General features: G+C 41.1%; 1 protein-coding gene across 1 annotated transcript; it reads left to right on the top strand.

The window, feature by feature from the left end:
- Positions 1-4,078: 4,078 nt before the first annotated feature.
- On the top strand, positions 4,079-13,933 carry LOC113580107 (E3 ubiquitin-protein ligase TRIM71-like). Its single transcript, XM_027014445.2, has 4 exons — positions 4,079-4,995; positions 9,655-9,822; positions 11,122-11,256; positions 11,621-13,933. The coding sequence occupies exons 1-4, from the start codon at positions 4,315-4,317 to the stop codon at positions 13,070-13,072; spliced, it is 2,436 nt and encodes an 811-aa protein (XP_026870246.2). The 5' UTR covers positions 4,079-4,314; the 3' UTR covers positions 13,073-13,933.
- Positions 13,934-16,762: the final 2,829 nt, after the last annotated feature.

The raw sequence follows: 16,762 nt of genomic DNA, 5'->3' as shown, positions 1-16,762 counted from the left end.
CTCCTAGTGTATTGCCTACACCCTCCAGCAGGGCAGGGAGTGCTTCATTGAATCTGGGTGATCTCACACTCAGTAGTGAGGAGAACCTATTCAGCTGTGGCAGTCCCTGCGCACTGAGTGACAGCTGCCTCTTAGATCCAGCACATGCTGTTGTGAAGAAGAAGAGCAGCAGATTCTGCTTTATTCTGAAGAAAAAGTCTCTCGTGATCAAATTTGGCTGGAAGGTATGAAGGTCTATTTTCTAAAAAGGGTTCTTCACGTTAATGTTCTTCTAGTCATGTTTTTGGTTATACAGCTTTGGTGTAGAGATGAATGTTTGATAGCGAATTAAAATTAATTATAGAATTTATAGTATTCTATTGGAGTGTATTGTTAGGTCAGACTCTTTTATACAGCATCTTGTAGGTTTTTTTAAACATTTATTTTTAAACATTTTATTTCTCCATTTCCCTTAATTAGTTAGTTTCCCAGGAAGTGAAATAAAGTATGCTGAGAAAAGCCATCAGTCAGTGACCTGAAAGCTTCTGTGTCTTCTGAAAATGCTGTCCAAGATCTTTTCAGGCATCTCTAAGGCTTTTCACAAGTCCTCAAAAGCCAAGCCATTGTAGTCAAGTCCAGGGATCAACAAGTAGATTTGACCAGGAGCCAAACTTCACAGAGCATTGTCTTTTGGCTATGACTCTCCCAGCAACATCAACACATTCTCACACACACACACACACACACACACACGCACACCACAATCAACACATACATACGCACACACACACACCACAACATGCACACACATGCACACTTTGATGCTCTCAAAGTATTATGTATGTAAATATGTAAATAAACATATAAATCATGTTTCAAGATCAGTCATTTAAATTCAGATTTGTTTTTCAAGTCTAACTCTTCCACAGTGGACAATGTAGCCAACAATGTAAATTTTTCTGAACAGCTAAAGTTCCTCAAAACACATTTTTAAGATAGCTAGCAAATATGTGGCTTTCAGAATGTTTTAAAAGGAATACTGAAGCTGAGAATTGGTGTTTCACTGAAGAATATGAAAGAATGCTATAATGCCAAAGCCATTGCTTAGCCAAGCTGTTAGTTGCTAAGGTAATTCATTGTGAGAAGTCAGATTTATTTTAATTTAAGGTCAATAATGTAATGTTCTGTTTATAAAACTTAGAAATAGTCACATCATAGAAGCAGTTGAACACAGCTCAGATATCCCCTTTAATGTGTCTGTAACATGCTGTGATACTCCACTATGTGTATATCTATTTCAGTATGACTTCTCAGTGTGATGCTGTGAAAACTCTTCTCCCTATTTACATGCAGCTATCTTGATGATTTGGAAAATTAAATCTGGGATACTAGGTAGTGTTGCTGATGTACTAATAAATTATAATGTAAGTAACAATGATTATTCATAAATACATTCTCAATTGAAATTAAAACATAATTCTAAGTTAAGACAATGCAAAAATGTAATACTGGATTTAACTAAATAACAGGTTTTGATTGCTATAGTGATGGTACTGTTCAGGTTTACAGTGTGTAAACAAAAACAGACTTGTCTCAAACTCCATTTCTATAAATGGACAGGTGGCTGAGTTGCATGTAATGTGTACATTTTCCAGGAGTTTTTGTTACTCTGTCTTTTTGTTTTTCATAAATCATATCACTTGTGTGTTCAGAACCTTAAATAGATAATTTAATTGTTTTGAGATGGTTTTCTCAAGTGAATTTAGTTCCTTTTGCATTTTGCATTTTCCATTTAAAGGCCTTTACAATACTTGCCTTCCTCTAACCTGAAAAACATCCTGCAACTCTTTGTTCTGAAAGGTTGTCATTTCAAACGCAGGAAGTAAATAATGGATTTGAACAGCAGACCGCAAAGGTTGCATTCTGAACCGCTTTTAAGAGTCATTTGAACTGCTCTGATGATTTTTGCTGTGGGTGTGTGTTTTGTTTTTGAATGTGAAAAACAAAACCTTTTATAGATATGTTCAAAACAATGCTTTAGCCTGAGAGCATTGCTGTTGAAAAGCACTTACTGATGGGAATCACAGCCATGGCCAGATTTTGTTGTTGTTATTGTTGTTTCCAGACTGCAGTTTTAGTCTGTTCTGCTGTCAAATATAACTGTAGATATTTGGAAATGAACAAATGAATACAATAATATCCATTTTGTAACTTACAAAGTCAGGTTTATTGAAGCTAAAAGGGTAGTAATCACTAGCTAGCGGTGATGTCACGGTACGGCCCCTCCCCCCGAACGTCTCCTCGTGTGTGTGTGTGTGTGTGTGTGTGTGTGTGTGTATGTGAATGTGTGCGTGTGTGTCAGTCAATGTGGCCACGCCCTCCCTGTGTCATTAGTATATGTGTATAAGTGTCTACGTTTACGTGTCTGTGTTATCGGTGTTTGAACCAAATAACCTGCGTGCTACGTGTTCTTTGTTAAGCGTTTGAATAAACGTATGTTTTTGTTTCCTACGACTCGTCCCCGCATCCTGCTTAGCCTCATGCCGTCACGGGTAATAAGATGGGGAAGGTGGCCATGGACAATAATCATTCTTTGTAGCATTTTCCTACCCTTAATTTAATTGATTTAAGCCCTTCTAAAAATGATTATTCAGAACTTCAGGTAGTCATACAGTATGATGGGTGCCAAAAATATTAGTATTAGTGATGGATATAAAGTTTTGACCTAAACATGGCTTCTGTTTTCAGTCTTGTATAGTTTTGTTAGTTCTAATGTCTTTAATTTAAAAGCTTTCCTTACGTTGCACTACTTCATTAAATTATTCACTGGAGTTTGATAACTCAATGTGAAAACTACATTTAAAAATCAGTTGAAAAAACTCAGAATGGCATTTTCTTCCTAAATACTAAACATATTTTCAAAATGCTTGTATTATTCTAGTTTTAAAAAGTCATACATTCAATTTTACTTTTGCTTTATTTGTATGCTTTTTAAAAATTAGGTTATGTGAAAACGCACCCAAGGGTCGTTAGCCAATTTAGTATGTTTTCTTGATGGTCTATTTATTACCGAGACAGAAAGACGCTTGAATCATATTGAATAAATTAGGCAAATGACACCACTGATAAGGCTGTTCAGGTGAGATGTTTCCCCTTCCGAATGTCATACATAGAATAACAACTAGTATTCGAGAAAACAAAATGCTGTAAAAGCATATAGTGAACTTTATTACGTTAGCAGTTAGGTCAGAAAACATTTTAGAGAAAAAAAAATCTTATAAATTATATAACTGTTAATAATTTACACATATCTGTAAACATGTATAAATAGATAGAGTGAACGAACACTGAAACATTGAAAACAATAGCGGATTAGTTATACGATGGACTAATAAACCCCCGGCTATAGACAACGCCTATATCACGAACCTCTCTCCGGGGCCGAGCCAAACCCCCTCGTTGTCAGCCGGAAGTCAAAGTAGAATTGCCCACCACTGTGTGTGTGCGTCCGTTTTCTCGCATGGGATTAAATACACTTTCAGCACAATTTCCATTGATAGACATTGCCATTTTAGGCTACGTGTCGTGTCGACTCCTCAGCAGACTCGGACTGTTTGCATTATCAACACGGTCCCTGTCGGAAAGTTACGTTCTGTTCCCGTGCATGCGATACGGGTGATGAGCGCATGACACTCCGCTGGACGCTGTCGGGTTAGTGGACATCATCTTTCTACCTCGACATATCTCAGCCCTAAATGCTGTGTTTAGCTATCTTGTGAAACACGGCGACCACATTACGATACATTTCTCAGGCGCGATTGTGAGCGTAGATCAGAGAGCATCCGTTAAACGATTCTGTATTTCAAGTCAGCTTTTATCGTGCATGTAAATGAAATTTTAAGCGAACAGCCGTGTCTAAGGACAAGCTCCTAATTCCATATCATCTTGGAATTGCATGGGAGTTGGAGAGAACTAAAACAAATCCATAATATTCAATAACAATAATAATAATAATAATAATAATCGGTATCTTATTTACATATTTAAAAAGTTATGTTTTCCTTAGACCTACCAAGAACATTAAAAAGAAAGTCCCATTGGTTTATTCACGATCGTTTCTATCAAATATAACACAAAATATAGGTAAAGTGACTGTCGCCCTTGAATGTTCAGACTTTACGGATAAGGAAAAATATTGTATCGGAGCTATTTTCATAAATGTATGCCTAAAGCTAGTTGTTTATACCTAACGGGAGAAATGTCACGGCGTAACAAACGTAGAAACCATGGACGCTTTTATTTCGACAGAGATGTAGCCAAACGTTGGCATCCCAGATGATCTCGCTGCCTCGCCTTGCCCATCAGACTCAGATGGCCTACTTCTCCCACTCGGCTCTGGAAACGTGTGCGCTGTGTAAGGAGCCCTGTGGCGAGTCCCCCGCGGACTCCTCTACCTCATCTTCCTCATTACAGATCCTAAGCTCATCTGACTCGGCCACGCGGAGGCTACACGTCCTCCCTTGTCTTCATGCTTTCTGTCGCCAGTGTCTGGAGAACCGGCGCAGCGCCGAAGAGCCGATGAAACTTCGGTGTCCGACTTGCGAACAAACAGTAAACATGACTGAAGGAGATCTAGACTCTCTTCCCTCCACAAATTTCTTCCTCGGCGGACTGCTGGATGCAGTAGTCGCTGCGGAAAAAACCGAAAAAAGCAGCCAACGGAGCGAAAGGCTGACTGACGTCCAGCACCCACAGTGCAGCCCGTGTGAAGGGAACCCCGCGAGCTCGTACTGCCTCGACTGCCAGGAATACCTGTGCTGCAACTGCGTGCGCGCCCACCAGCGTGTACGCCTTACCAAAGGCCACTTCATAAAATGGCTTGCGGAACATTGGTATCCAGCGGACAGAGGACTAGATACACTTGGGTTGCCTCTTGCCAGCGGGTTCGATTTAAACGCTCTATTGTTAACCAGTCTGCAGCACCGGGGCGGTTTCTGCCAGCAACACGAGAATGAGGTGAGTGAACCTCCCTGTGGGCGCATGTCTGCTTTTGACTTTTTTTTGTTAAATCGTGAGTGATCATTTAAAAAATTGCACAGCTCAATACCTGCTATAAACTAAATAAAAACGTACACATCGGTTACTCTTCAACAAGCAATAGTGATAATATAAAAACGTCGATATAGAAATATAATGGTATTCGTTGTTAAAGGCGATACACGGGGATCTTGGTGGATTAATTAAATTGACGTGTCCATCTGAAAGTGATTTCAATTGGATAATTGAGCATAGGAACTGTACCAGTCTGCCCTGGGGTGGTCGTCTCAGACACACAAGACAGATGGTTATCAGTAGAAAAGTATTTAAATATCAGTTGGCCGACCACCCAGTAGTGAATCTTAACGTAATCAGAGAGATTATCTCTCTCTCTCTCTCTCTCTCTCTCTCTCTCTCTCTCTCTCTCTCTCTCTCTCTCTCTCTCTCTCTCTCTCTCTCTCTCTCGCTCGCTCGCTCGCTCTGTGTGTGTGAGTGGGTGTGTGTATAAAGTGCACTATACAAGTCACAGTCTCTGTGAGTTCAAAGCAAGTTTATTGGTTTCTTCTTTCTCCAGATCATATTGCATGTGTACTTAAGTACCTTGGCACAAAACCTTGCAAAATATGGCTTTAGGCAAATTCATCATTTGGAGTTTTATGACCATGCAACACAGAGAAAGCTGGAAGTTATCAATAAAACTAATGACTGATGTACATCATATGTCAAATATTAAAATACGAGCACAGATCAAAGCAAAATATAACTGAAAAAATAATCAAGGTTCCTAGTCAACAGGAATGTATCTGCTACACTGATTTCCTGAAACAGAGATTACTTTCTAATGTACAGGTGCGTAGGTTTTTTTCAGAGGGTACTCAGGCGATGTAAGAGACAATTGTATATAGAAAACAGTTGTACTACAAATATGTATCAATGCTGATACTTGTACTGTTCAACTGTGACAAGCTTGACAAACGTGGACATTAGACTTTTTGCTAATCTTTTTTTTGAGCTCTGATTTCTTTTCAGTGAATGTGCTTTATTTCTTGTAGGGGATGGAGTTTGAGGGGCAGCAGAGTTGAATGCCTCACCTGTCCTCATTGTCCCAAGCACTTTTCAAAGCAAAGTTCCACCCATGAGCAGGGAGCATATCCATAGTGTGAAATGATGTGGGTGAGACAGAGAAAGAAAGACTCTAAAGGCATGGCTCGAAATAGATTAGACTGCCAAATGGCATTCGTGGGTTTACTGACTCTAGATGACCATTGTTCACCCATTATATGATTTACTGGCACTTGCCAGTGATTTTAAAGCCTGTCAGTCCAGCTTTTGGCTGAATGCCTCTGGAAATGCTGGTGAGGTAGTATGGATGTAGGTAGGGGGCCATGTTATAGTGTCTAGAGCAGCAAGTGATGCCAGAATTTGGGCCAACTCCACATCCTGTGCCAGACTGTTGCCTCTGAGCCTCCTCCACCTCAAACATCCTTCTTCAGGACTGGAGGGTGGAGATCCGCATGCTCAGCATGGAGTTCCTCCTTAGTTTGTTTTGATCCATGACTGGACGCCCTTGTTTGCAGTTCACAGACTTTGCTTTGTAATTACTCTGTATTAAGCCCAGACTTGCTCCACTGAATGCTTTGTTCTGGTGTGGGAAAACCTGGCTCATGTGTGTATGGGCTTTGGAGTTCCTTGTTTTTTTAAGAGTTCCCCATTTTATTATGATCTCTATACTTTTCAGTGACCTTGTGCTCTGGAAATGAACTAGATAAATAAAACTTCTTCATAATCTTCTTTTTCTTCCTATTCTTCTCCTTATTATTATTATTGTTGTTGTTGTTGTTGTTTTCATTTCTATGATTACATTATTATTTCAACATCAGTCACTCTGTTTCTTTCTCTCTCTGTCTCTCTCCTTCTCTGTCCTTTAAGCAGTAACAATATGCTAACTCGTGAATGCTGTCTGTTAATTCGTTTAGTAGTTCAGAAAATTCAGTGGTAGGGTGGCCACTTTAATTGATCCAACACCGATAGTATGTAATCTCAAAACACGTGCAGATATTGGAGCATATTGTAGCTTTACATTATCAAGTTAATTAGACCTTTACAAAATGTTTGTATAATTTGAGATTTTTTTTCTACCCCAGTTTGTTCATTTTGTCTAGCCACTTTTGTTGGTTTGTGTAGTATGCATCTCTGATGTTGTCCTTATCATTGCTGAGAATGTGCCTTTCCTCCCCACCTTGAATGACTTTTAACCCTGTAAAGAATGCAGTGTAAAGAAAGGCAGTACCTTTAAAACAGCCCTTCCTCTTTATGGCAAAGGCTTGGTTTGGGAGGGAGGCACAGGAAGTAGTCTGACTCTACCTACCAAAACCCATTCGGAAGTAGCACTGAATTCTGGTTCTGTTATTCATCTCATGTGTTATGTCCAGGTGTATTTCAGTCTATCTCCAGGTGAATTTAAGTCAGTAAGAGGTCAACCCCCACCATCCACCACCCTGAAAGGGCAGCTGCTTAGCTAAGCATGCCCTCATGAGTCATCCTCAGGTTCACAGCCATACCCTGAAGATCAACTACCCTCAAGTTCAGGGTTAAAACCCATGAAATATGCTTATCAGACTTGAATATACTGTAAGCATTTTTAAAAGAAACCTTAAACATGTTTTAGAACACTTCACAAAAAGTGTTTATGTCCCGATAGCTATCATTAATTAGCTACTCTGGGGAAATATGTCTTTGTGACTGTACTGGGCTCCTTATTCAGCCATAAAAAAACATTTAAATATGGTCCAGCTGTATTAACCAATCAAGAAACAGCTCTACAAGAAGGTAGTCATACCTGACTGCCATTTATGTTAGGTGTATATGCAGTACACATAGGGCTAGGCCAAAGGACTGAGAAAGCATGTCTTCGGAAGGAGCGGCTTTTGGAGGATGGGGTTTTGGGGGGATGGGCTTCGGAGAGGATGTTGGATTAAGGAAGGGGTAGGACACCTTCGTTGATGGTAGTTGCCAAGACCTTTAAAACTGATTACAGCAGCTTTAAGGGTTTCCAATGAATACACTTTATGGTTTAGAAATAGGATGAATCTGTCTAACGTAGGAAAAAAGGATACTTGTACTTGCTAGATAGGTACAACGCATTTCACCAGAAGTCATCAGATTTATTACATTTTGCTGTGTCTGCAAATGTGTAAGGGGGTGCACATTTTGAATAATGACACCAGTCACTAGACAAAGGTTATGCAAGAAAGTAGCAAACCACCCTTTCGAATGTGTGTGTGTGTGTGTGTATGTTTGTGTGCGCGTGCAGATGTGGGCACATACAGGGGTATGCACAGGTTCTTAAAACCAAGTAATCAAAAGAACTTTAAAGGGGCTTGAATGACACAGTAAAGTGCTGATTTGCTCCAGAGAAGGAGGGGATCTCTCCATTCAGATTAAAATTAGGTGAAGAACAATGGAAACGGAGACAGAGGGAGACTATGGGAAGGCTGCAGGGGTCTGTAGTGATATGCAGCTGCAGGGAGGTTAGGAAAATCTGCCAAATGGCCTTACTGTGCTTTGGTGACACCTTTCAGTAAGAATGACTAAGATGTGTTTTTGAGGAGGATTGGACCCTCTTGCCCACTGCAAACACTGCCTGTTGTTTTTTGTTTGCTCACACAGATGAAGCAATCAGATAACCACTTGCTTTGTTTATTCAACAGTGAATTCCTGAATAAATGTTTGCGAGTGATGAAAGTTTGGGGACATGAAGTACTGTTAATGATTATAAAATGTATGTGTGTGTCTGTCTGTCTGTGCTTGGACCAAAGTGTTAGAATGTTTCATGCTGATGTGTGTAGGTGTGATATTGGCATGCAGCCTTGGGTTAAGCGTGGCCATTGTGTGAACCATAGCCTGGCTCAGACTGGACTGGACAGTTTTGTGTGTGTGTGTGCCAGTATAAGTCTCATACCAACAATGTGAAAGATTTATTTATTTAATTCATAAATTTGTTTGTAATTCCTTGGTTGCTTGCATCTTTCTTTCCATACCTCTGTGTGATTGGCACTTTCATTCTGTAGCTCCGTGTGTTTGGCTTCTTCTGTGTTTGCCTGTGGCTTTTTCCACATGCACTCCACTGGAACTGAGACCTTACATTCAGCAGGTCTTCCTGTTGTCTCCATTTCACTTATTTCTGGGTTATGATCCTGTGACGGATGGCTGGGAGATTAGAGATGTGTCTCCTCCAGGCTCCCTCCAGCCACTGTGGAGGCAGGATGGGAGGGGCAGCAATCTGACTGATATGCATATCAATGAGGCTTTTGCCTTTCGGCTCTTTCAGTTAGATGCTAAAGAGTTCTGAGCCCATCTGTCAGCAGTGATTGATGGGTTATTGATTCTCCTGGTGACAGACGGCTGCGAAGCGAGTCGAGCTGACCGGCGTTAAAATTAGCAGGTCAGACATTGAGGCAAATTACTTTCTCTAAACAATGATAGCCCTTTACTGTTGGTGTTGGATTCATATGTTTAATTGATTATACCAGTTGCAGTTGCCCAAACAATCACTCCCATCTTTTTTACAGCTTACAAGCAAAGCTCCCTCTTTATTTATTTCTTTTTCTCTCTTACCCCCTTTTTTCCTTCTTTTAGGTATATTGTTATTTCTGTGAGACCTGCTCGGTGCCGGTGTGTCAGGCGTGCGCTGTTAGTCGCCATGGTAACCACAGCATGGCATGCCTGCGAGATGCTGTGCTGGAGTCCAGAGCGCTCGCCCTCCGTCTGCTCGCCGAAGCTCAACAGGTGTGGCAGGCCCTCCAGGTTAGACCACGCCCACATCCTGGTCCTGACCTCCGCTTAATCTGTCCTCACTTTACCAGGCTTCCACTGTGCCAGGGGCGCACGAGCGAGTGCGCAAGTGCGCGAGTGCCTGTGCATGTTTACAGATGAACACTTTCTATGCTTCATGCTTTGTATGCAGGGCATGTGTCAGCCCATTCGCTGTTCAACAGTCAAAAGCATAAAATCTATATCTGTGGAACACTGGGAAGTTCTTAAGTACTGAAGTGCAGTGGTTGCCTAGTAAGACATGTGACTCCCTTTGCTGGATCAGATAGGTTAAGCCTTCTCAGCATTCAGAAGCAGGAAGAAACACATCCATTACCTCTGGTGATCTTTAACTCCATTTGATCTAAGATGGTGGCAGTTGGGTGTTTGTTTTTGTTTGTTTGTTTGTTTGTTTGTTTATTGTTTTGTTTTGTATTTCCTACACTTGATATTTTGATACTGCAAGTATCAATATACTTGATACTGCAAGATATTTTTTTCTCAAAATGTATTAGGATAGTTATTATCAAAATGGTTCATTCTGTTTCCTTTAAGTAGTATACTGATTTAGTTTCCAAGCAATTGCAAGTAAGCCATCCATACAAAAATCTTTCAAATTGATAGCTGTGTCTTGCTAATGACAAGTATAGTATCACCTTATGGTAAATAAAATCTAGATCTTGCACCAATTGACTGATGACTTTTTAGCTGTCCCCTAGCTGCCTGACTCAAATGGCTGAGCAGATATAAGCCTCAGAGGGTTGTCCTCTTTTGTGCCTGAATGTTCTTCAGGCATATGTTACAGGACAAATTCTCAGCTGCTTCCAATAACCTTTGACCTCCATCTAGCTATAAGGTGAAATTGCCAAGATTGTGCTGTGAAATGTCTTGTTTGCTATATTTGCCCCTTAATGTATATGCAGTGGTTTGTGTTGTGTTTGATACCTGTATCTAGTATATTTATTCCATGTATGTTAGTGCGCTCACATCCACTCTGTTGAGCAGCTTATAACATGCCAGTTCATGAACCTGGCAAGTACTGGTGAATGTATCTGACTGTAACCAAATACACAGTACTGTCAGTAAGCAGTTCAAGTAGGCATATGCAGTACAGCAGTTTAGACTGACACAATTTAAATACATTTTGAGTAGAAAGTAGAAAGTAAAAAGTGTAGTTACCATTGGTAACCAGTGCACACAGAATGAAAGTTCTCCCTTTCTGAAATCATCTGAATGTGATTGTGGGTGACTTCTTGTGTGTCTAATATGTGTCATGTTCTTCACTGTGTTTAGTTGAGCATCGAGAAGGCCCGGGAACTCGCAGAGCAGGTGGAGAAGAAGGCCATGAAGGTCCATTTGGAGGTGCAGACCGTCATCCTTTGCCATAAAAGAGCCCTTGAGGAGAGAGAGTCTGAACTTCTCTGGAAGGTGAATGTTTGTGTTTGTCTATTTGTCATGCTCAAGGACTATTAAGAGGAGCAGTGGACAGCATTTAGGCCTATCACTCCTCTCGCTGCTTTACTTACGTTCTTGCCATGGTGGCTCACAGGATGCAACATGATGGTTAAGGTTTGGTATGTTTGTGATGTGACATACTTGATGCTGCCCTTGGGTTAAAACACTTATAGCTGTATATGTGCTAGTGTGCGTGGTTCTTATTAATAATAACAATTGATTTAATTTATGTAGCGCTTTCCAGTGCTACAAGGATGCTTTACAGGGCATTAGAATATTAAACAAATCAAAAAATAAAGCACAAGAATAACACCAAAATAATACCCCCTCTTTACAGGTGGAGAGGATCCGGCAGCAGAAGGCCGAGTCCCTGTGCCTGCAGGTTGAGCGTCTGCAGCACAACCTGTGTGAGCTGGACAGAACCGTCTCCACCGTAGCACGGCTGCTGGGTAAAGGCAGTGGCGGGGCAGTGCGGCTGCTATGGGAGCGCATGGTCCTGCAGCTCAGGGCCACACAGGAGCTGCATGGCCAGCTGCAGCTGTGCGACGACGAGCACTTCTCATTCACACCGCCTAAGGAGGCACTGCTTGCCACCTTGCGCTCTCTGGGCGGGCTGAGTGCCGGGGCGTACGGACCGCTCTGTGTCGCCCGTGGTGAGGGGCTCCGAGACGCCCGGTGCGGCGAACGCGCCCACTTCACCATCACGGCGAATGACCACGAGGCCGAACGGAGGCAGGCAGGCGGTGACCCCGTGTCGGCTACGGTGCTGGGCACGGATGGTAGCGTCTCAGTGGCGGAGGTTCTGGACCATGGCGACGGCACATACGGGATCAGCTACATGCCACAGAGCGAGGGCAACATCCTTGTGTCAGTGCTGGTGGGTGACAGGCATGTAGAAGGTAGCCCATTCTCTGTGCCTGTGACAGCCGGACGTGGGTATGGGTCACTCGGGTTGCTTGTGTCTACATTCGGCAGTGAGGGTGACGGCAAAGGGCAGCTGTGCCGCCCATGGGGTGTTGCCGTGGATGCGGATGGCTACGTGATTGTGGCCGACCGCAGCAACAACCGTGTGCAAGTGTTTGGACCGGATGGAAGCTTCAAGCACGCCTTTGGCAGCCTGGGTTCACGTCCTGGCCAGTTTGACCGTCCCGCTGGGATAGCGTGCGACCTCCACCGCCGCATAGTAGTGGCGGACAAAGACAACCACCGCGTCCAGATCTTTACCTTCCAGGGGCAGTTCCTGCTCACCTTTGGAGAGAAGGGCTCAAAAAATGGGCAATTTAACTACCCATGGGATGTGGCGGTCAACTCAGCCAGACAGATCCTCGTGTCTGACACCCGCAACCACCGCGTCCAGCTTTTTGCCCCTGATGGCTCGTTCCTCAACAAGTATGGCTTTGAGGGCACACTCTGGAAACATTTTGACTCCCCGCGTGGCGTCACCTTCACTCGGGAAGATCACCTTGTCGTCACAGACTTCAACAACCACCGTGTGCTGGTGATCCAGCCTGACTGCTGGTCTGCGCGCTTCCTGGGCTCAGAGGGGACTGGCAATGGGCAGTTCATGCGGCCGCAGGGTGTGGCTGTGGACTGGGAGAATCGAATCATTGTAGCTGACTCGAGAAACCACCGTGTGCAGGTCTTCCTACCTGATGGAACTTTCCTATGCAAATTTGGCACTCAGGGGGATGGGCCAGGCCAGATGGACCGCCCTTCTGGCGTTGCCATAACACCAGAGGGGTTGATTGTTGTGGTCGACTTCGGCAACAACCGCATCTTGAAGTTTTGATTGGTCGATCTCTCTCTTTCTCTCTTTGCTGTCCTTTTTTTGCTTTTTTTCTACTTGGTTGACATCTCTTTCCCTCTTTTATTTTTGTCATATTTTCTAATTTTTATATTTTGCTCAGCTGAGCAGGATAATTATATAAGGTTTTGCATGGAGATCTAGCTGTCCTTCAGCCAACTTGCAAATCTGTTTCCATTCTGTTTTTGTTTTTTGCTTTTCTTCTGGTTCAATCCAAAGTGTATTCCGTGAGCAATCCTGTGACCCTAAACTATAAGGTAATCAGAAAGTCAAATGTTTACTCAGCAGAAATGCAATTCTCTCAAGTGCTACTTGTATGCAACTCAGTCACTGGATCATGCTAGTTAGTTCAAGTGCAGTTTGATCTTGTGACTGGCAGCAAAGATGCTGTCTCATCTGTAAATTTCTTTTCTTTCTCTCTCTTTCTCTCTCTCTCTCTCTCTCTCTCTCTCGCTCTCTCTCTCTCTCAGGGATTTCCTATGTACTCAGCACCACACCTACCTCATTTAACACAAAAAAGAATGTAGTACTGGGGATGTAGTCTTAGCACATGATCAAAGCAAGCAAAGAAGAAAACATCAACACCTTTTTATACCTTGATATTTTAATTTATATGTAATGATGCTAACTTTTAAGTCATTTGTCAATAGATTAGTTACATTTATTTGCACACAAATAAACAGAGTTCTCTGCCACGTCTCTGTGAGATTAAGAACCTTTCAGGATGTATTGGCATTTTGTTTCCTCAGGTAATTCTTCAGGTCAGAGAGTAAATTCTCAGAACCTTTCTCAGATAATTCTTAGACTGAGCAAATTCTGAGAACATATCCTGTTTTATCTCCTCAAATGTCCAATATAATATATTACATATGCATGCTTTTTATTTTTCTATTTACTCGTTTATATGCAAACCTCTACATTCCTTTCAGTTTAGTTTTTTTTCCCCTTAATGTTCTGAATTCTACCTCAGTACATATTTTTATTATAAAACCACTAAGTAACATTCTGTGTGGGAAGGTTCTGTGTACCTTCACTAAAGTTCAGGAATGTATTAGGGAATAAAATAACTAATGAAGCATGTCAGCACCATTGAGTACCTTGTCACTAATCTTATGTAAAAATCTATATAAATAGTGATAAAGTTTAAATGTAAAATTTGTAATTAATAATAATAATAATAATAATAATAATAATAATAATAATCAATTCCCCTTACTCCTCCAGTTTATACCAAAGAAACTTGCTACCTCCTCTTCGTTAAAATGAGTCCTGATGAGTCCTGAGTTTTTTTACTAATTTATGTATTTGGGTGGGGTGAGGGGGGTATTGTCTGTACAACTTTAAACTTGTTTCCATCATGAGTTAACATTAGCAAACTATGAAATCACTTCTGCTTTCTCAGCTCCCCAAAATATTCATATACCAAATTTGTATAACTTGCCTCACATATCATATCTTGCGGCAGGTTGTTAGGTGTATGTTACAACACTGTTATTGTTAATTAATATTGTTCAATATTTAATTTCTTCAATGTTTTAGTGTGATTTTCCTGCCTAGCGTCAGCACCATGAGAGGCCTGTGTTCTTCCCTTTCTCCCAGGACACCACGTATAGCCCAAGTGTAGTCTGAATAATACCTCACTGACACAACGTTTCCTGACACAGAGAAAGTATTTGGGTCAGTACCCATGCCAAATATAAACCAACAGGCCAGGGTAAAAATTACTTGTAATAATTTAGTAGTAGTAGTAGTAGTAGTAGTAGTAGTAGCATAAAATAGTAGTAATTTAGTGGTTATTTCTATTGATCAGTGGCACAAGTGTGTGTCTGTTGCAAGTCATCACCTGTTTTTTTTTTTGGTTAAATTACCTTTACCAGTAAATGTATTTTGTGTTTGTAAAAGTGTTTTTTCAGATAACTAGACTTTCATATACAAGTTTAGCATTAGTGCCTATTTAGCATATTTTTTGTACCATAGATAGCTAATTAATTCTCTGGTGCAAAAAGTCTACTGTCTAAGTTTGGATCAAATGACACATGCCTACCATGAAATCAATAAACAAACAAGCAGACAATCTGTGAAAGTCTGTCAGCGACCAAAATCAAATCTCAGATCAACAACGAACAAGGTGCAATGTGTTTGAAGTGAGAAAATGCAAAATGCCGCCACTACTTTAAATGTCCTAAAATACTGACATGTATAAATTGTCTTTCTACAAAGTTTTTCTCGAGTTAGAATAGTACAAACTTTAGTAGCAGTGGTTGTAGTGGTTATAGTTGTAGAGGTTGTAAATGAATGAATGTATGCCTGTGTGATGTTAAACATTAACTGGTTAGAATATTTACTTTTATGAGACTTTCTTTCTAGCTGTTATTTGTATATTCTGCCAGTTTATGTTGCATATAAACACACAAGGGAGGAAAAATCCTAATAGATAAGGCAAAGAGCCTTTTTAAAATTAATATATGTTTTAATGTAAAAGAATATAGATAAAAAGGTCAAATATTGTATAGGTTAAAAACTCATCCTCCGACCTATCTCAGGACTGCACTGACATGTGCCCCTATGATACCCTGCCCCTTTCTGTGATTTGAACATGCTTAGTGTAGTGTCTGTGTGTTAGTGTAATGCCTTTCTATTTGCACATGCCAAACAGTATTTTAAAATATAATTCTCAAAGTTTACTTTCATATTTGATATTGTAGAATTGTGTGATATTTCTGTTTAGGTTTGCATTCATACACCAAATGTAAGTGATGTTAGTCATGCAGGAATGTTTAGACCCTAGCCTCTGGAAATGCAGACCTGCATTTAAAAATATAAAAATCAGTATGGCCAAGGGTAGATTTTCATTTTAATATGAAAATATATGTGTGTTGTTTCTGTTTTTTTAAGAGGCTGACAGCATTCTCAGCCTGTGTGTGCGTGCGTGCGTGTGTGTGTGTGTGTGTGCGTGCGTGTGTGTGTGCGTGTGTGTGTGCGTGTGTGTGTGCGTGCGTGTGCATGCGTGTGTGTGTGTGTGTATAGTACATGTTCCTGGGTTTATGCATGTGTGTTAAAGGGTTATTCCTCAAGTGTAATGTCGTGTCTAAATAAGGTGTTGCATGGTGAACTATTCATATGTTGTTTGTGTCTCTTTTGACCTTTAAACATCAGCTGTGCAGTTTGGTTACTTTAATAAATGTCTGGGGTTCTTGATATTTTGTTGCGTTTCTATGGTTTCACAAAGTAAAAGCACCTGTTTTTCTTACTCACTGATATGACTGATATAGGCGCTCTGTCACACACGCAAAGACAAGCTATTCCTCTGTCCAAGATGTGCTATAACCAGCACATGTAATGGATGTGTACATACACATAGAGAAGCATGGCCCACCCAAGCCTGTGGGAATAAAAAGCCATTCTTTCCAGAGGCTTAACGCAAGCCTGTCACACGACCACAAACTGAACTTGCATGTAGTGTCTTCGGGGTATGTGTGTTTGTGTGTGTGTGTGTGTGTGTTTTATACATTTTTTTTTTTTACAAATCTCTGTAGTCCTCTAATGAACCAGTTTATGGGTTCCCACATGGAAGCGTTTTTGAAACATCCAGGCCACTAGATGTCAGTATAATGGCTATTTCATGATGTGAAGAATAAATGAATAAATACTTATTGCTCCTTTAATTCAAAGTAC

This window comes from Electrophorus electricus, chromosome 1, assembly GCF_013358815.1.
Source record: "Electrophorus electricus isolate fEleEle1 chromosome 1, fEleEle1.pri, whole genome shotgun sequence".
Classification (NCBI taxonomy): Eukaryota; Metazoa; Chordata; class Actinopteri; order Gymnotiformes; family Gymnotidae; genus Electrophorus; species Electrophorus electricus.
The sequence above is the reverse complement of the archived record's forward strand: the minus strand, read 5'-3'. Positions and strand labels throughout refer to the sequence as shown.